The sequence below is a fragment of the Podarcis bocagei genome (genome assembly GCF_964188305.1).
Source record: "Podarcis bocagei genome assembly, chromosome: 5".
Classification (NCBI taxonomy): domain Eukaryota; kingdom Metazoa; phylum Chordata; class Lepidosauria; order Squamata; family Lacertidae; genus Podarcis; species Podarcis bocagei.
Window position 1 is genome coordinate 30,969,366 of NC_138129.1, and position 19,763 is coordinate 30,989,128.

At 42.1% G+C, this 19,763-nt stretch overlaps 1 protein-coding gene and 1 long non-coding RNA gene across 4 annotated transcripts; one reads left to right on the top strand and one right to left on the bottom strand.

The window, feature by feature from the left end:
• The first annotated feature begins 1,250 nt into the window (after positions 1-1,250).
• PXMP4 (peroxisomal membrane protein 4) lies at positions 1,251-12,744 on the top strand. Of its 3 annotated transcripts, XR_014008617.1 has the most exons (6): positions 1,251-1,524; positions 3,266-3,328; positions 4,053-4,251; positions 5,045-5,235; positions 10,378-10,496; positions 12,209-12,744. XR_014008617.1 is itself a non-coding variant. In XM_081196750.1 (5 exons), exons 1-5 carry the CDS (start codon positions 1,412-1,414, stop codon positions 10,397-10,399), a joined length of 588 nt encoding a protein of 195 aa, XP_081052876.1. In that variant the 5' UTR covers positions 1,251-1,411; the 3' UTR covers positions 10,400-10,721. The 3 variants fall into 3 exon arrangements, 2 of the variants coding, with proteins under 2 accessions (XP_081052876.1, XP_081052875.1); XM_081196750.1 differs by lacking the exon at positions 12,209-12,744 and having other exon boundaries at positions 10,378-10,721; XM_081196749.1 differs by lacking the exons at positions 10,378-10,496; positions 12,209-12,744 and having other exon boundaries at positions 1,253-1,524; positions 5,045-5,938.
• LOC308588387 lies at positions 5,348-19,704 on the bottom strand. Its single transcript, XR_014008688.1, has 2 exons — positions 19,606-19,704; positions 5,348-5,551 (listed from the first exon to the last, which is right to left on the bottom strand). It is a non-coding gene; the product is annotated as an uncharacterized lncRNA (long non-coding RNA).
• Positions 19,705-19,763: the final 59 nt, after the last annotated feature.

Below are 19,763 nucleotides of genomic sequence, written 5' to 3' on the forward strand. Positions count from 1 at the left end.
TGACATAAAGGCTGGCAACATCAACCCTGCTGTGTGGGAATCCCTTGCAGACGACCACAGTGCCTGGAGAAACAAAGTCAGGTCATGCATCCATAGCAGGACCAGAGGAGGAATGGCTGCTGGGAGGGGCGCAGAGAGAAGAAATGCCATGGTTTAAGTGCAGCAGCATAACCAGACATCTTCATTTGCCTCAGCTGCAACAAAACATGTCTCTCTCCCGTATCGGTCTTGACAGCCCCCGAAGGCTCTGTAACCTTCCAACAGTTTGATTTCACCCCCAAAGGCGCACTCCTCCGTTGTCTCCTAAGACAGACGGATACCAACAGGGGAGATTCATGTGGTTGATCCTCCTGATGGCTGTGCTGGTGCAGGTTGATGCTTTTGTGTGCATGCACACTTCTTCAGATATGTACACGAAAGCTTATACCAAGAACCAGTGGCGTAGCGTGGGTTGTCAGCACCCGGGGCAAGGCAAGTAATTTGCGCCCCCTAACCCATGGATTTGCGCCTCCTAACCCGTGGATTTGCGCCCCCTAACCCCCAGATGTTGCGCCCGGTGCGGCCGGCCCCCCCTGCACCCCCCACGCTACGCCACTGCCAAGAACAAACATAGTTGGTCTCTTAAGGTGCTACTGGACAATTTTTATTATTTTTTAATATATATATTTCGACTGCATCAGACCAACACGGCTACCTACCTGAATCTAGATGCATTATAAATGTGATTTGGCTCCACACCCTCTACATCTTTTTTTTAAAATGCAGAAGCAAAATCAAGAGTTTATGCTCTTTCAAAAGCAGTAGTCTTACTGTGTGTGTAAGAAGGTAGTTCTCGAAGTTTTTGAAAATGTGCTGCAAGTGAAAATATAGTTTATTGTTATTCTATCACCAGATGTGGGGCAGATTAGGCTGGGAGTCACTTACGACAACCTTGTACACAGAATCGTTTCCCACTAGCGCTGTGTAAAATAGGGGGGGGGAGAGAAACACAGTGGGGGCTGATGCCCATTTGAGATTGGTAAGGGAGAAGGCAGAGAAAACCCAACAGTAGGTGGAGCCAGAGGCGACGAGAAGCAAAGCCGTCCCCTGACAGGTTGTAAGCAAGAAGACAAACGAAGGTTGTCTGAGGGCAAAGTGAGGTAGGTGCGGCACCGCCCCGTTCGCCCTCATCGGACCAGTGACTGAACGGAGAGAAGCCCATAGAACTTTTTTTCCCCCTAGCTGCTTGCACCCTTCCCTCGGTTGGGCGGAACTGTAGTACGTGGGTTGAGTTTTCCACACCGACGCTCTTTGCTCAAGCCCCATTTCCATGCATTCGGTGCTCTAGGCAAATCGTCCCCTCGGGTTGCGAAAACGCCGGGATCGGTGTGCGAGCGCGAGAGAGAAGGAGAGCGCGAGAGATTCTTCGGCCATGGGGGGCGAGACGATGTTGCGGACCCTGCTCTACACCGTCAACTCCCTGCTGCAGCAGCGCAGATACCAGGCGGCGTTGGCCGTCGTCAAGGGCTTCCGTAACGGAGCAGTGTAAGCCCTGGCTGGAGAGGGACCGTCTCTCCTTTCCCCCACCCACCGCATCCCTAGTCCGGGAAAGGAGGCTGAGGGGCTCCCGTGTCGGCCGTGGGCGGAGCCTTTGGGCGGGCGCCGCTCCAACGAGGAGCTCTGAGGGAGGAACCGAGCCCCGGCCGGGCGGGAAAGCCTCCCGGGTAGTTTGCAAACCACCAGCTGGGGGCAAAGGACTCTCTCCAAAAAGCCCTTTCCACGGGGAATGCCGTCTCCGTCAGTGTTAGAAACAAACACGATTCGTGTGTGTGTGGTGGTGGGAATGAAGGCTCGCTTTCTTTCTGGCGCAGGGCCGTCTTTGAATCGCCGAGGGTTTCTTCTAAGCAAAATTAACTACTGTACAGTATCTGATAGTGGACGAGTCTTTCTCTTAGAGGATTGATAGCCACGTCTTTGACGAGGTGGCAGTAGACAAGCGTGCCAACTTGAATTAAAATATTGGGAAGAAGGGGCAGGTAAGCCCCGCCCCACATAATCGATTACAAAGGCAAGCGCACGCACACCGTTTGAATGGCATTGACCATCAACTTTGGGAGGCGGCCCCCTCAAATATTTCAAGGGGGGGAGGCAATGGAACCTATCGGTCCCTAGGAGTTGGCTCCTATGGCAGTAGATATGACTGCCAGCTATTTGTTTACAGTATTTTATTACGGTTTCTATAAAATGTATACAACGCTTGATTGTAGGGGGGAACCTCGAAGCGGTTTATAAAAAAGTTAAAACAATAATAGGAAAAGTCCACAACAGTAGTAAATAAATAAGTTTACCACGTCTGTTTAATTTTCTGTGTGCACCTCACTTCAGTTGAAGCCAAAACCTGGATTTATGGTTGTTTTTCCAGTGACCTGAAATCAAGGTTGAGTTATTAAATATTAAATCCATGATGCCTCCTATTGTAGAAATAGGTTTGGATTAGTATGTGTAAACCGCACCCTTGCTATGTTCTTTTTCTTGAATGTCAGGGTGTGGCTTAAACATGCTAATCCAAAACTATTTCTACAACAAGAGGCAAAATCCATCAACATAAGCCATAGCCAATAAACTAATACTGTTGAAATATATTTAATACCTCAGAAGTTATTTGTTGCCGAATCATGTTGCTTTCTACTTTACACACATTTCTAAAATCAGGTTTACATGCAGAGTGGAGTTACGTGTAAAGCGAGGGAGGGGGACTGGGGGCTTTGAGGTATTGTTGGAACTCCAACTGCCATCAACCTCAGCGTGCATGGATGGCCAGGAATTACAAGATGACAAGAGAGTTTTAGGCCAGCAACTTCTGGAAGGCTAAAGGTTACCTATCCCCGCTGTAAAGTGAACTGAGCTGCTGTTAGTGTAATCTGCATACCTGCACATATCATACAGCCATAAATAAATGGTTCTCTCTGAAAAATTGATTACTTTATGGCTAATGAGACAAATGCAGTGCTTTTTTCTGGGGGGGACGGGGGACGACAGGGGTACGCATACCCCTAAACATTTTGTAAATCTTTGTACTTTGTAAATCTTTGTACTTTTGGCCATTTACTGTATTTATTTTTCCCAATTTGAACTATAAAATGGTGGTTTTCTTGAGTCTAAATGAGAGTACCCCTAAACATTTTTTAAGAAAAAAAAGCACTGGAGGACAAATGAATCAATAACTTGATTCAAAACAACATTTGTACATGTGTGCAGAGTTTATTATCTTCTTTCCTTTTGCCAGGTATGGAGCAAAAATACGTGCCCCCCATGCTTTAGTGATGACATTTCTTTTCAGGAGTGGAAGGTATATTTATCAGTCCCTTTCTTTTTCATATATATGTGTGTGTGATTATTTCTTTATAAGTCTATGTGATTTGATAAGGTTCAGTATTGTACAGCTATTGTCCTCTGTGCATATTAAACCCAGTGAAACAGGATCCTCCTTATTTATTTATAAGATTTATTCACCGTAAGGTCCCAGAATCAATTATAACTGTACAATCTTACAATTATAAAAAACAACTAAAAACCATTCCAACAAAAAACAGAACATTCTTTCTCTCTCTGCATTTCTTTGGAATAGAGCAACTAGATTAGAATACAAGGAGACTTGTATTGTATGCCTTCTTGGTGTTAATGAATAGTCATTTTCTTTATTTTTAATTAAAGTCTACAAATGACATGTTTAGTGCTATCCTATGAATATGCACTCAGAAGGCAGGTTTAGAATGGCAGCCCAACAGCACAGCCTGTTTACTGGGAAGAAAGTCTTGGTTGTGTCCATTGGGGCTTAAGCTGCCATTATGTCACATTTACTATGGGATCTATTCATGCCCATATTAATTTAATTATTAATAGATTGGCTAATCTGTCTTTAGATTTTATTGCTTTCTGAAACTGGGATAAATGATCACTGTGACTTCCTGAAGTAGATCATAGGTTACAACTTAGTAGTTAATTTTTATTCACTTCTCTTTTAGTTGAAGAGTGTACTATCTGTAATAACAGGTCTTCATTTTTTCTCTTAGTTTAAGGGAGAAATTGAAAGCAATTGTTCGTGCCACTTACACTCATTCCAGAAACCTGGCATACTTTGTGTTCACATACAAGGGCCTGTTGGCCCTTCAGTCGCGGATGCAGGGAAAGAAGATCCCATTTCACTCTTTCCTCGCAGCCTGCATTGGAGGCTGGTTGGTGTTTGGAGAAAATAACAATATTAACAGCCAGGTAAATGATGGTGTTGTGTGCTTCTGGGTTTATACTGCTGCCCATTTAATGCAAAGTGAAAATCAAGTGATGTTAGTGATCCAGGTTGCTTCATATTTAACTGCCCTTCAAGTTAAAACTTGAGGACAATAAAATAACTGTGCCCCAACACTTCTGCATCTTTCACTCACCGAGGTGCTCTATAGAATGGGGGAAAGGGTTGTATTAGCTCAGAATTCTATTAATTCGGTCCCATCACCAGTTTCTGCTTCTTTCAGCTGCCTGTTTTGATCAGGTTTTTAATTAAATAGAAGCATTGCTTTAACTGGTGCACCAGTGACCCATCTAGCTCAACATATTGCTTCTTCCTGGAGAAATGGTTTGCCTTTGAAAGCTGCAGTTAGTGATATTTTTTAATGTTTCACAGAATTAGAAAGCTGCAGTGGCAAGAGGTTCTACAGAAAGCTGCAGCGGGAAGAGGGCTCCCCCCCCCCCCAGTATGAAAAAACTAGGGTCTCTAGGTATATTTTTGTTTCTCCCTAGGTTTACTCTGCATCAGCTTTGAAAATAGCAATCTTTCAACTGAGCACACAAATTACTTTTTCAAGCAACTAAATTTTGCAATGCTTGATCATACACTGTTGCTAAAAACGGCAAACAGCCCAGCTGAGAGACTACAAAAGCATTATCATGTTTTAAAAAAATGATTTGACATAAAACCAACTTGGTGATTGCCTAAATTGAGGACTGTTTGAAATAATCACTTTCTAGATATGTTCCTTGCCTAATATTTGTTTACAATTTCCCCCTACAGATAAACATGTACCTATTGTCTCGTATCCTGTTTGGCTTGTCCCGACTGGCAGTGGAGAAAGGTTACATCCCAGAGCCAAAACAAGATCCCTTTCCACTCTTTGCTGCTCTGGTTTGGGGGATTGTTCTCTGGCTCTTTGAGTACCACCGACACACTCTACAGCCATCATTGCAATCATCCATGACCTACCTGTATGATGACAGTAATGTCTGGCATGATGTTTCTGACTTTCTTGTATATAACAAAAGACCTGCTACCAATCAGTCTTGAAAGATCTTTTAGTAATGGCACATTCCAACAGCAGGGCTTTTATGCTTTTATTTGAACACACTTCACTGAAAATCGTTAACATTGGATGTTGATCTCTACATGGGTCTGGCCACGTTGTTCTGTGTAGGCTTCTGGTTTCTCTGGTTAGAGCTTGAAAAGGCCATATTTCGAGCAAACCATTTTGTAATCTTTTTGTAAGGTGTTCCTCTTGTCTGTAAGAGGCTGTTTCCTCTTCAGCTGTGGGTGGAAAAAATGCACTATAAATGCACTGATTTTAAAACTTGAGAAAATAGGGTGAAAATATTTTCTTTTAATACTGAAATAACAGGTGCCATAGGTAACTTTCTGCCTACATATATGCAATACAACCTTCGCTGCTTCCACAATTAGCCATAGAAGAAATAGGACCATTCTCATCATAGTAAATACTACATAAAGCTCAAGATTAGGATCTTTGTGTGTAGATATGGTACTGGGAAACTTTACTTCTTTATGCATGTTTGTTAATTCATCTTTCTTACATTAACCACCTATAACAACATAAAACCAGTAAAAGTGCATTTAGAAAAAGAAGATGACTAAAAGGCGGGGGGGGGGGGAGTTAAGCAACTAAGAGAGGCTTTACTGCAAGCACGGTACGTCCTCTGCAGTGCAATCAATGACTTAGATAAATGCCAGTATTTATTCAAAGAGTTGAGGTTCATTCCTCTAGACTTACAGTCTAGAGAAAGCTATGAAACAAAAGAAAAAAGTGGAGTAGATGGATTGGTGAAAGGGTAGATACAGTGGCAAATGAGTGATTTGCTTCTATTTTGACATCTTCACTGTTAGGCGTATAAATACCTGAATAGCATTTTTTGGCCCTAGCCTCTTCTAGTTGGAACAGAGGGTGCAACTATACACTCTTACAACTGTGGTTGCAGTTGGCAAAATATGGTAACGCTATGTAAACAGACCTTTGATAAAAGTGTATCTGATCAAGCATCTGCTGTCATAGAAGCAAAGATGCCAATGGATTGTTGAAGGTGTTGCTTTTATGACACTGCCTTATCAGAAAACGTTAAATATAAGGTAAGCCACTTATTATAGCACAATTATAGGAAAGTGACATAAAGTCTTGCAGCCTAATCCTCTGGGCTTGCAATGGCAGCTCTTTTTGTGCTAGTTTTGCACAGGATGGGGGGAAAAGCACTTGAGTTACGAATTAAATATACATAGGCAATGGGAAAATGCTGGGTAAAGAACACGGTTTTGTTTTGTTTTTTCACTTCTTGGGGTATTGTCATTGATTTTTTATTTTATCATTGTTTGGTAACTTGTGATGGTTTATTATTTAGTCCTGTCAGTTGGAGAAGTTTTTTTAAAAGAAAAACTTATAGGGCCACAACACTGGTGTATGCTTCTTGTTCTTTTGTCACATCTTTCAGTGGTTTGCTTGTTTGGTACCAATGTATCAGCTTGTATCTGTGAGCATCTGTCTTGATCTGGCGTGTGAGCTGCCGCCTTCTTTCTCCTGAATCTTTACTACCATATGTAAAATATCCTGCAAACACCCCCCTCAAATTCCCTGTCCCATCAAGTCAGAAAAATGAAAGAACAAACCCACCAAACACCTTCAGAACATTATTGATATTTTAAGCAGTAACTATGTTTTGAGCTTTTCCGGTCTCTCCCCAACATTTGGTTGCTTCCATGCAAAGGCACTATCTTCTACCCCCCTCACCCCAAACAACAGACAGTACAGTAGCTGTTGCGAACTACAGTGTCAGCATAATCGTAACAGTGCCTGCAATATATTTCCTTAATTTACATATAACTTCTGCTGCCCTCCTGTCCCCAGAACACTAATACTAAGCTCTTCTAGCAAACTGTCTGAGTCTCTTATCTGTCTGCAGTTCAGAGCACAAAACTGCCATAAAACACATCAAACTCTGGTCCCACCACAGCAGCACCCTTTACATATCTGTCCGTGGCAATTAACTGTGCTTTTTAAAGATTGCTCTCCTGCTGTGTAAGGATAGAATGCTATGCTACAAAGTCAGTCAATTTCCCAGGGAGGTAGCTGGAATAATTTTAAACAGCATTTAACATCCACCACTGTTCCTATAGCTCGATTGGTGAGGTCGAATCCCTTCTGCCACTAATGTGATTGAACAATGCCAGTGTGTGCTGGGGAAGTGAACTAGAAGTAATGGGTCTGTCTGAAGACTCTTGGATACATAGGTTCCATTCCTCACTCTTCCAGATCGTATTGTTCGACAAGCTAAGTGTTCTGTTTGGTTTTCATGCTAATAAGAAAGAAACACAAACAGGAATAAGGAGACGGTTTGAAAATCCACCTCCCAAGCAGCCCGTCACATCAAAATTAAGCAAGTCCCAACCATCCCCACTCTGAAGATCAAAACAGACATGCATATGTGTTTACAACAGCTCAATTGTGGCTTCTCATTGAAGGCTCAGCTCTTTTGTGTTTTGTTCAAGAGGAGATCTTGGTTCCCAATGCTGGGGAAATGTCTATCCCTATCTGATTTGCCATAACTGTTGTGCTTGAATAACACTGCTTCCACAGCATAATGAAATAGTGCAAGGAACATCTACAAATGCTATGTCGACTACTTAATTATTTCAAGGAGTGGGGGAAAATTGAAATAAGCAAATAGCTGCACCATTCTAAAAGTTTAGGAAATATAATGTTGAGCTCAAATTACAAAAAAGAAAAGTTAAAAACCCTATGTATTTATGGTCCTGTATTTATTCTTAATTCAAGTCCTCTAAAAACCTGAATCTACAATAAGATATTGTTTCTCCTCCATTAATAACACTATTGGCTTGTTTTATAAAAGTTATTTACAATAGGCATCCTAACATATATTTGGAGGTCTTGATTTGTAGACATCTGCAACAGATATTTACAAGAACAACAAATAGAACCAGTGACCCCTTGACAATGCCAAGAGCCTGTTTTGTCGTTTACGGTACTTTGTTTGCTATTTTTAGTGCATACTGCTCTGATTTCCTTAGGCAGGATTAGTGGGAAATAAGTGCCTTTTTGTGAAATACATGTACACACCTTCATGTGGGTGAACATGCTTCCCCGCACCTTACTGCTGTTTTCCGAATCATTTAGATTGGTAAACAGCAAAAAGCCACTTCACACCTGCAACTTTGTCTTTGTCAGAGGGAAATGTGTGCCAACATTTATTGTTCCATTTAGTTTGCCAGCTCGAATAACCCCTCTCTCTTCCCACACACTCTGTTCTGTGGTTTCTCCTGACACCCCCAGAACCAATTTCAGTGGGCATGTCAGGAGTGGGGAACCCGCATTGCACAAGCGAAATCATTGTGCAGGTTTCTATTGACAGGGCTCCTTAGGCGAATCCTGCCCTATGCTCTCTCTACACTCATGTAGGTGTTGTGTTTGATAGGAAAGCTTGTGGTGCTGTGGTCTAAACCACCAAGCGTCTTGGGCTTGCCAATCGTAAGATCAGCAGTTCAAATCTGTGCAACAGGGTGAGCTCCCGTTGCTCTGTCCCAGCTCCTGCCAACCTAGCAGTTTGAAAGCATACTAGTGTGAGTAGATAAATTGGTACCACTGTGGTGGGAAGGTAAATGGCATTTCTGTGCACTCTGGCTTTTATCACAGTGTTTTGTTGCACTAGAAGTGATTTAGTCATGCTGGCCACATGACCCACAAAGCTGTCTGTGGACAAATGCCGGCTCCCTCAGCCTGAAAGCAGAGATAAGCGCCACACCCCATAGTCAAATTTGACTGGACTTAACCGTCCAGGGGTCCTTTTACCTGTGTTTGATATGCTTTGTAAAAAATAGATCTTTTGACTACATAACTGCAGGCTTTGCTTTTCAAAAATGTGGTGGTGACTAATTGCACATTTCTACTTTTGCCTTGTAAAAACAGTGGTGCCTCGCAAGACGAAATTAATTTGTTCCGCGAGTTTTGTCGTCTTGCGATTTTTTTCGTCTTGCAAAGCACGGTGTTGGGAAAGTTTTGGAAAAGTTTCAAAAATCACAAAAGTCTTTAAAAACCTCAAAAAAGGCTACCACACCGCGTTCAAAAAACAAAAAACCCTTTCGTCTTGCGAGTTTTTTGTCTTGCGAGGCATTCGTCTTGCGAGGTACCACTGAATATTACCTTAATTGCTGTAACTACCTTTACCTGGCACAGACTATCTTCCTATTCATGGTGCTACTTATTTCAATAATTCTCTTCCTGCCTTCTGGTAAAGCAGCCTGATGCTGTTCTCTGTGTTAAGTTTTTAACAGCAAACGTAAGATCAGAAGACATCCAGAGATGATATATTCCAACTACACTTCATTCTATGAAGCCAAAACTGCTGAAAACCCTAGGAATCATTGCACATACAAGTGATTCTTCCTGGCGAGTTATGCCAGTAGTTCTCATACAAGCAACATATAAAAATGGGCATGGCATTCAGTTTGGCTTGCTGAGTTCATAAATCACGCAGAAAGTCTTAAATCCTATTATTTGGAAATGTGTGGGTTCATACCAGGGCTTTTTGTACAGCTGGAACTCACCAGAACTCAGTTCAGGCACCTCCCAGGTGGGTGCCATTGCCATTATAAGAAAACAAAGGAGGTGAGTTCATGGTGAGTTCCAGCACCTCTTTTTCTAGAAAAATAGCACTGACTCTGATACACAAAGAGATCTGTTGAGTGTTTGGAGACTTAGGTGTGCAATACAGTATTTGGCAGCGACAATGCAGAATTTCCTAAAAGATAACAGAATGTACATTTGTAACAGACTGAAACGTTGACTTGAGTTTTTTCAGGCAATAGTGGATGCATTGAAACATACAGTTAAAGTAGCAGATTGGCCAGATTGTTTCAAATAAACTGCTATGTACTTTAACAAAATGTAGTAGAAAATTAACTTGTTAATTAGTAAGGTCTAGCTGCCAACACAGCTTTGCCACACCTTTGGTTTGATACTGAAGTATATGGAAACAAATTAAATGCAAAATATCTGCTTTAAGATGCACTTCTGTATAATGTGTTTTTTTCTCATTTTAACCTTTTTTTTTTAGGGATCCGACACGCAGCTTGTGAGAACACCTTACATTCTGACTAGATGTTTCTGTTCCTTAAGAATGTAAAGCTAAGTTTGCAATTGTGATGGAGATCACTAAAATACTGGGCAGAAAAGGTGATTTTAAAAAGAAGCCTACATGCATATATTTCTAGAATCCTTAGTCTGTAATCTCAAAATATTACGGTTTACTTAAGCTTTTCATGCTAAAAGAAATAATAATTTCCGTATAAGGATCTTGTACAAGTATAACATGCCTGTCAACTGTAATTTGGCATCTGCCAGCTTCATTAAAATGATATGCAAATTATGGGGAGCAATTAAATATGCATATTAGCTGCAGCTGTCCAAGTCATGGCTACGTTGGCAGTGTGGCCTTCACACTGACCAAGTTGTCTACCTCTGCTCTAAATGATTTATACTGTTAATTAAACTGCAGCTTAATTAAATTCATCTTCCTAACAACATGGAAATGATTAATTATAAACAAGTAATGTTGCTATTATCCAGTATTTCATATTATCACAGAAAATACAGTCATGGGTTAAACCATATAGATGTTGAAAGTATACTGGTGCCTGCCCTGGTATTTTTGACTACCTTGGTTCTAGGGGCAAGGGTGGCACTTAAAAGTATTGTGAACAGAAGAAGTATTATTATTATTATTATTATTATTTAGTTTAAAGGCCATTCAATAATTCAGAATTTTGTCATTCACAAAGCTGACCAGCTAATCCTAGCCAAACCAGTTGCTGAAACATATTGTCACAGCTATCACAAAAAGGCCACAATGGGATAAGATCTTGAGGGCTAATGACATGTTACACGTTGCCATTTTAAGGAGCTGTGCCACACTATGGAGCCATGTTGGGTACTAATTAATACATCTTTCATCTTGTCTATATGTCAGAAACACACTAGGGGAATCCCTGACTTGCCCCGGCTCCCCAGCACATGTTTTTTGCATTGTAGAAAAGACGAGAGAGAAGTCAAATATGTACTTCAAACATTAACCTGTGGAGAGATCTCTTTGATCTCCAAAGAATTCTTTTAAGAGCTGTACTAAGCATTATATACAGATGTATGTAACATTCTCCTGTGTGCGTTTTCTTCCTATTGAAGTAAGAAGCAGCTTCAGGAGGCTGCAAAGTTGAGTGTGCCTCTTTCCCATACTTGTTGCATTTCTCCTCTGCACACACACCACAACCATGACAGAAAAGATTTTGACATCCATGTGGGGAAGGAGGGGAGGTGCCAGAAAAAGCAGCCAGCACACAGAAGGGTTAAACAGCCTCCCTACTCAACATTACATCATTCCTATACTATCTATCTCTCTATATGATGGGAAGTTACCTGTATCTGTGTACATAACATCCAGTTTTTCCTTAATGGTATCTAACTAGTTTGTTTCACTTCTGCTTGCAAAGAGACTGAGAAATAAAAATGAGATGGTGACAATTATTAGGTCATGCTGCTCTTGAATCGTTGATTTGGTAAAGAAAACAGAGAGGCCTTTCCCAATATCCATTTAGGAGAAACAGAGTAATGCCCAGCCTGAACACCCAGCACTAAATTGAAATTAGTTAATTGTTCATGACTCTGTAGCTGCAGATAGGAGCCCTCCATGCCTTGTGTAGGCTATTCAGAGTCATGATGACTGGTTTGGTTTAGTACAAGAAGTGCCAATAAGCATTGGGAACCCTGGCTTTGTGCAAGCTACTTCTCGAGTGAGATGTCTTGGGGAAAGAAGTGTATATGTGAACTGGGGGAGTATCTCTGGTGGGTTGCTGTACTGAAGCTGAGTCTTGTATTCTTCTTTTCTTTTTTAGAAGTACATTCTTGAACAGCACAAAAGTAAAGGCAGTTAGTTCTGAAGAACCCCCCTCCCCCGAAGTACCTAGGAAGGATTGGCTTTGTTCATGTAAATGTCACCTCTGTCGTTGTTGTCTCCCCCCCCAACCTTTAACAGAAGGTACATCATCTTGTTATGTTAGATTGAAATACAGATTAATATTGAAAGTTGCAAATCCAAGCCTGAATATTCCCTCTTTTGGATGTGTGGATATCCTTTCCAGTGTCTGCATAATTTGCACTGCACTCTTAAACTAAGGTTACCAGATTTTTTTCAGTGAATCCAGGGACACTTTTCAACTTCCTACTAAATAGATGGATTTTGTCAGGGGACTGATTTGTAAATCCAGGGACGTCTGGTAACCTTATCTTAAACACCATTTTTAACCACCTTTGAGGCAACAGAACTGTGCGATGTTAAAGAAGAACAACCTCCGTTCCCCTGAAGTGGACAGGCGGGTGGACGGTCTGGCTACCCTTTGGGATGGAGGTGGGGGGGTTAAGCGGATCTGTTCACCCTGAATAAACTTACTCCACGGATTTGAAATTAAACTTTTTAATTCCATTTGGCATTTCTGAGCTCCCTGCCAATGGGGATCATCGCCTTGCTAATAAAAAATAAAAAATCTTTTGTGACAGTAGGAGGAACAGCTGGTGCAGCAGCTGTGTCCAAAAACTGCACACTAAGAGAGCTGCAGAGTCTCCATGGGGGAAGGGGGGAGCAGAACTCCCACAAAACTCTGCCCTACTTTCTCACAGATTGGGGGTGGGGTGGCGCGTGAATCAAACCACAGACTGCTTCCATCTGGTCTAACTGTTGCTCAGTTTGCAGTGTTACAGTAACGTTAGGATTCGATTTGGCATTTGTGAAGTATAGCAACCTTCCACTAAAGGAAGGTAAATACCTATCTCAAACTATAGTTCCCCAGAACCATGAAACCCACCAAGCTTTTCTCTCTCTGCAATTTTAACATAGTATTTTAGCACCAACAGTACGGGGATAGAATACAGAAACAAAAGGATCTCTGCCAGGAATTAGTAAGACTGAGCCTTTCACATCAGGACACAGTGGCACAGGAGTTTTTTCTCTGGCTGCATACATATCGTGCATATAAAGCACATGGCTTCCCCTCAAAGAATTCTGGGAGCTGTAGTTTACCTCTTACAGAGCCAATTCCCAGCACATTAACAAACTACAGTTCCCAGGATTCAATGGAGGAAGTCATGCTTTAAGTGTATGGGGTGTACACAGTCTTTGTGATGTGACTCCATAGTGCTGTAGGCTATGTGAGAGTAACAGAACCCTGTAAATTTTGGGGGTGGGGGGATTACACAGCCCCATCCATGCGCTGTCTCATTTGTACAGACCTGAAAGCCATGCGGGATCACACTACAATGATGCATCTCCTATGCTGCTGCCGCTAAGTGTGGATGAGGGTCTGGCACAGCAAAGGCAAAGAAGGGAGCAGATGATGCAACAGAGGAGTGAAAAGAACATGGCTGGAGGATGTAAATGTTTCCTTTACTAATACGGACAAGCAGCTTTATCTGAAAGCAGTTGCTTCTTGTTAAAAATGGATTGTTTACTCAATAGACCCCACACACTCACTACAGGGGAAAGAAATGCACAGTAGTTGCCCCAGAAGCTAATAGAGATGGTGCTTCATCTTCATGGAGATACCAGCACTTTCTGACTTCATGAAATTGCCCAAAGCTCACTCTGCGAATTGAAAGAGGGTTGTCAACACAGACACCGGGAAGTAGTTTTCAACATCATTTTGAGATAAGCTGCTTTACCCATATGACAATGCAAAAACATCTGCCATGGTAAAGGTGGGAATCCTAAGTGGTATCCCCAAGACTTCAAAAAGAGGGTGGAATAACCAGGGTTAGCACTCATGACTGCGCCATGATGAACCCACTCTACTACCAGCATTACTTTTCAAATACTGTCCTCCTTACTGATCACAAAGCTTTAAGTGGGGATGGGGAAGACATTCAATTCAGTTCACACTTAAAGGGAAACCTACCTAATTAAAACTTTCGAAAACAAAACACAAGCCAAGACACAACCATCCTTAGAAATTTGCACTTCTCCCAATTTTGCAGTGCAGTTCTCCAGCCAAGTAATTATACAAAAATGCACATACAAGGGTAAAAATGCACATACAAGGGTAAAGTGGAAATGCATATATTCATGAAAATTATATATAAAAATGCATTGCATTAGGAAAAATTGCTTTGTAAAAATGTGTATTAGACAAAATCACGTACTAAAATGTGTATATTGGGAGAAATTTGTACAAAAATGCTAATTAATTTTCATGAGGATATTGGGTTTTTTTAAAACAAAAACAGGTAGAGATTCCAACTGAAGATTGGAAGAATGAGAAACTGAAACTGACCTATTAACTCATCCCTAGCTTTAAAGCATTATATTTATCATAAAGCAAAAGTGTCCCGTGAAGTGCATTTGCAAGCAAAGAGTTACTCAATACTTAGCACATTCTCTAACTATCTTTTCAAATGTATGAAATATTGATGTTGAACTCTTGCCTAGGGTTCCTCCTTTGGCTAAGGAGTGAGAGTACTTATTCTCTTGCTATTCTCAGTCTGCAGTAGTAAAGGAATGATTCTAACTTAGCTTCTTCTGGCTGGCAGAGTGACCCCAAGCAGTCTAGGCTTCCAACCACAGTTCCAACCTTTATGTGGCAACCATGAGGCTGTACTAGAGAAGCCGAAATACAGGTTTCATTTTAAACCTAATTAGTGTGTGCAAAACCTGTTTTATGAATGCAACCATTCCACCTATTAGGCTCTCTTATCGTGATCTGACTAACTGATCTGACTAATAGATCCTCATCCATTCTTAATGCAAACAAAATTGCCCCGCATAATATATAAACGCACCACACAAGCACACATATACAGAGAGACGTCTACTCATATTTGATTGAATCTCATGAAGCCTCTTGTTTAATCTGATTGGCTTTGTGTTTGCAGGCTTGTGTGTTTGAACAATTCTAGTGACTACTCTTCTGTTATATCCTATGGTTAAAACATTAAAGACTGACTGACTCATTTGGCAGCTACTTTCATATTAAAGGTAAAGGTACCCCTGCCCGTACGGGCCAGTCTTGTCAGACTCTGGGGTTGTGCGCCCATCTCACTCAAGAGGCCGGGGGCCAGCGCTGTCCGGAGACACTTCTGGGTCACGTGGCCAGCGTGACAAAGCTACTCTGGTGAGCCAGAGCCGCACACGGAAACGCCGTTTACCTTCCCGCTAGAAAACGGTCCCTATTTATCTACTTGCACCCGGGGGTGCTTTCAAACTGCTAGGTTGGCAGGCGCTGGGACTGAGCAACGGAAGCGCACCTCGCCGCGGGGATTCGAAGCACTGACCTTTCGATCGGCAAGCCCTAGGCGCTGAGGCTTTTACCCACAGCGCCACCCGCGTGCATATTTTCATATTAATTTTCATATTAATGAAATTTCACTTTCATATTAATGAAGTCTTAAATCGCATTGGCTTTTTTTGCAGTCACAATACACTGCTAACTTATGTTTAGCCTGGGTCATAGAGTTGTAGAGTCTGAAGGGTCTCTGAGGGTCATCTAGTGCAGTCCCTTCCAAAGCAGGAATCTCTATTAGAGCATCCTAGACAGGCAGCCATCTAACCTAACTACTACTACTTCTTCTTCTTCTTCTTCTTCCCTCTGCTTGCACTTTCCAAGGGAGTGCAGTCCACCATCAAACAGCTCTTACCATCAGAAAAATCTTCCTTGTTTAGTTGGATTCTCCTTTCTTGGAACTTGAAGCCGTTGGTTTGGTTCCTACCCTCCAGAGAGGAGAAAACAAGCTTGCTCCATCTTCCATGTGACAGCCCTTTAGATATTTGAAGGTGGCTATCATATCTTTTTTTTGGAAGAAGAGAAATGATGGCCTTTAAAATCTCCCCTGCAGTTTCATAAGGAAATTCCTAACAAGTGCTAACAAAGGGGATAGTTAATAAAGCTGCCTCCTGAGCCCCTCCAAGCAGGGCTTTTGTGCCTATAACATGCAGAAATCCATCAGGTGAAACTTTTCCTTTCCTGTCTCCATCATGGGAAAGGCTCTTTGGTTGGCACTTGTGTTCACCATAAAGCTGTAAAAAGCACAAGAGCCCTACCTCTAAAAAGCTACCATGTACCACATTTCAGAATAAGCCAAACCATTTCAGGGCTGAGTTGTATGGCAAGTTGTATTTGATGTCGAAAGCCTTGGTTTGGTGGGAAGGAAAACTGTCCTATCACATTTAGGGCTTACATAACACAAAAGTGATCCAGACTGATTCCCTTCATCAATGCAGGATGCCAGCATGTCTAACACATTTACATTTTATTTTATCTAGTACACTAGTTTATCACTTGCAAGAAAAAACAAAACAAAGTATGCAACACTATGTAACTTTTGCTGCCTGAATAAAAAGCAAGATGGCACCTATGGAAACCAATCAAAGTGGCAGTTGAACTTTAGTTCAGCACTGGCAATGGAACAGTGCCCTCCTCTGCATGTGAAGGTAACAGGCAGGTATAGGGCAGGCAGCATGGCACACCTGGCTCTTTCCTTGGAACAGTTTGCTTCCACCACCCTCCTCTCTGTTACCCGAAACAGCTGCCTCACTCTGCCTAATGGCAGGATGGGCCCCAGCACTACAGGGCAATCAGGCCTTATGCACGAAAGCAGAACCGGTTCACAATCAAACCTACACTCTACCATTTATTATACCAGAATCTATATTTCAATTTTTGCGAGAATCTTGTGTGGCATATCATCACAATGCACATGGAAGGGACTCCACAATCTAGACCATATTTTGTGGGTGTTCCACTGTTATCTTCTACTGTTCTGTCTTTTAAATGCTGGCTTGCTTCTTTTTCTTTTTGTCATGTGCAGCAGGAGCCTAGCATGTTTACTCAGGGCCACCCTTTTCAACAAGGTTTAACCCAAAGTGAGCGTGCACAAGGGTTCTAGCCGTGGTGACTATTTCATGGAAATAAAAGCATAGTACATGCAGTACAGTGGTGATTACAGAAATAACAAAGGGGACAATAATAGAAACTGAAACAGAGGTATTAATATAATACATCAATGAGGCCAATTATTTTCACTGTTGCAATAGTAATACTGTACAATGCAATGACAAAGAAAATATTACAGTCTTATATTTAACAACTACTTGTGTTGCATAAGCCACCTTATCTTACAGTCCTACCTAGGTGGCCAACACTTACACCATTGCTTGTGCTACTCATGAATTTGTAGTTGTTTAATTACTCATTCCCATCTGTCCAGAATTATGGTTTTATGAATGTGTATCTAAACATGTATTTTAAAAACTTGAATCTGGTGCACTCAAACATGCTTTACTTGATTTTTCTACAGAGTGTCTATTGTTTCCCTCCTATTTTTGTATGTTCCATGTTGTTTTCTCTCTACTTCACGCTAAGCAAATAATGGTTTCAGTGGCCATTCCACGGGCAGAGTGGCAGCATATATCTGGATTTGACAAAATATAAATATAGGATCACTCATCCCTGAATGTTTTCAGGTTTCCCATTTAAATCAGCGGTGTTTTAATGTGCTTCACTTTAGCAGGATCATGTAATAAATAAAAACTGAATGTATGCATGTGGTGAACACACTTATTATGCAGATTCACTTGCCAGGGCTACAAGGTTGACTTCAGTTTCTTTCTGCATGTAGATGTAGGGGCAAACATACATCTTACGCTGCTTAATAAATGAAGAAAACTTTACAGCACCTGAACTTTTATCTGTAAGTTGGCTTGAGTTCCATCAGGGAAAAAGGCGGGGTATAAATTTTTATTATTATTATTATTTCAAAGACTATGGGAAGTCTCCAGTGGAAGTTCTACAAACATGGAGCAAATACCCCAAGTACTCCTCTCAGGGTGCTTTTAACAGTATTTTCACATTTAGTAGAAGGCAACACCTGCAGGGTATACTAACTTTTGGAGGGTCCAGAAAACCAAGCTCTGGTGCAAACCTTAATCCATCCTCTCTAAGCCACTGTTCCAGTGTTCATGAAATCATTGGGTTGTGTGGATTGAAGATAACAGAATCACCCAAGTCATCATGTTTTGTTGGGAAAAGGACAACTGTCTAGGTCCAATGCTCTATTGCAAAGGAAGGGAACGTGTGGACCTCCAGTTGTTGTTGGACACCAACCTACTCCATCAACCTCAGTCAACATGGGCAATAATCAGAGATGGTGGAATTTAAAGTCCAGCAAGATCTGGAGCACAACAGGTTCTTCACTGCTGCCTAACTGCATCCAGACGTTGGTTCCGATGCAAGCATGCCATTCATAACAGAAGCGGTTCTTGAGGGCACAAGAAACTGATAGGGAAAACGGATTGTGAAAGTTGGCAAGAAATGGCGGGGTAAGGAAAAGAGGCATATTTCCTGAAGGCCAACAAACATCACTGTTAATCTTATTATTAATGTAACTATTCTTCAATATCATCAATGCAGACTTCTTTACAAAGACAGAAAAGAAATTATCCTGTGGTACCTTACCAACTAACACATCACAGCATACACTACCGAGCACCAAAGCTTCAGATTTGTTGGATATGGCTACCCTTCTGGAATATGATAGATCCCTTCCCCAAGGAGTTTGCAAACTAATATTTGGAACACAAGAGACAAAAGTGGAAGAGGAGAGAATGGGGGTTAGAATATGTGGTTGGCCTCAGTGGGGGGTGAGTACTAAGATCCTTTCAGTAGAGCTTGAAGCTGCTTTAAGCAGCAGGACTAACTCAGTTCGTGTGAATTAGTCCTAGCACGAGCAAAGTTCCTTTTCATCTTTGCCAAGGCTCAGCAATCACAACCAGCCCCCACAAGCCTGGGATTCCGAGATAAAAGGCTTGTAGGCCAGAAGGTCTGACTCTGCATGCATCCTTGAAGCTCTGCCCCAGCTCCCGCCAACTGAGAAATTAAAGGTGCACAGACCACAGCTTGGGAAACTCGCTGCACGCAGGAAAGCCAGCGCTGCCACGCCATGCATCCTTAGGTTAGGTGAGAGTAAAATCCCATTTACCGTGTGTGTGTGTGTGTGTGTGTGTGTGTGTGTGTGTATGCGTTACTTCCGAGTAAATGTGCCATTTACCGTGTGTGTGTGTGTGTGTGTGTGTGTGTGTGTATGCGTTACTTCCGAGTAAATGTGCCTGGAACCGACCTGAGCGTTCAGAGAAAAGTCGGAGAAGCTACGCTGCGAAATGAGAAGAAAGTTGGTACAACGCAGGGCAGCTGGGGTGCAGGAAAGCGGGAGAAACTAGCGAAGGATGCGCCTTCAGAAAACAAGCACTTACTCCGCAGCAGCAACAAGCGCCACTGACGCGCCTTGCGCGGTCACCGAGGTTCCCCTCACAACTCGCTGGGCAACACCGACTCCTCTCCCACGTGCCCCGCCGCAGCGTCTCCCGTCCCTTCCCCCGCTCTGATTGGCTGAGCTCCGTTCCCCCTTCCG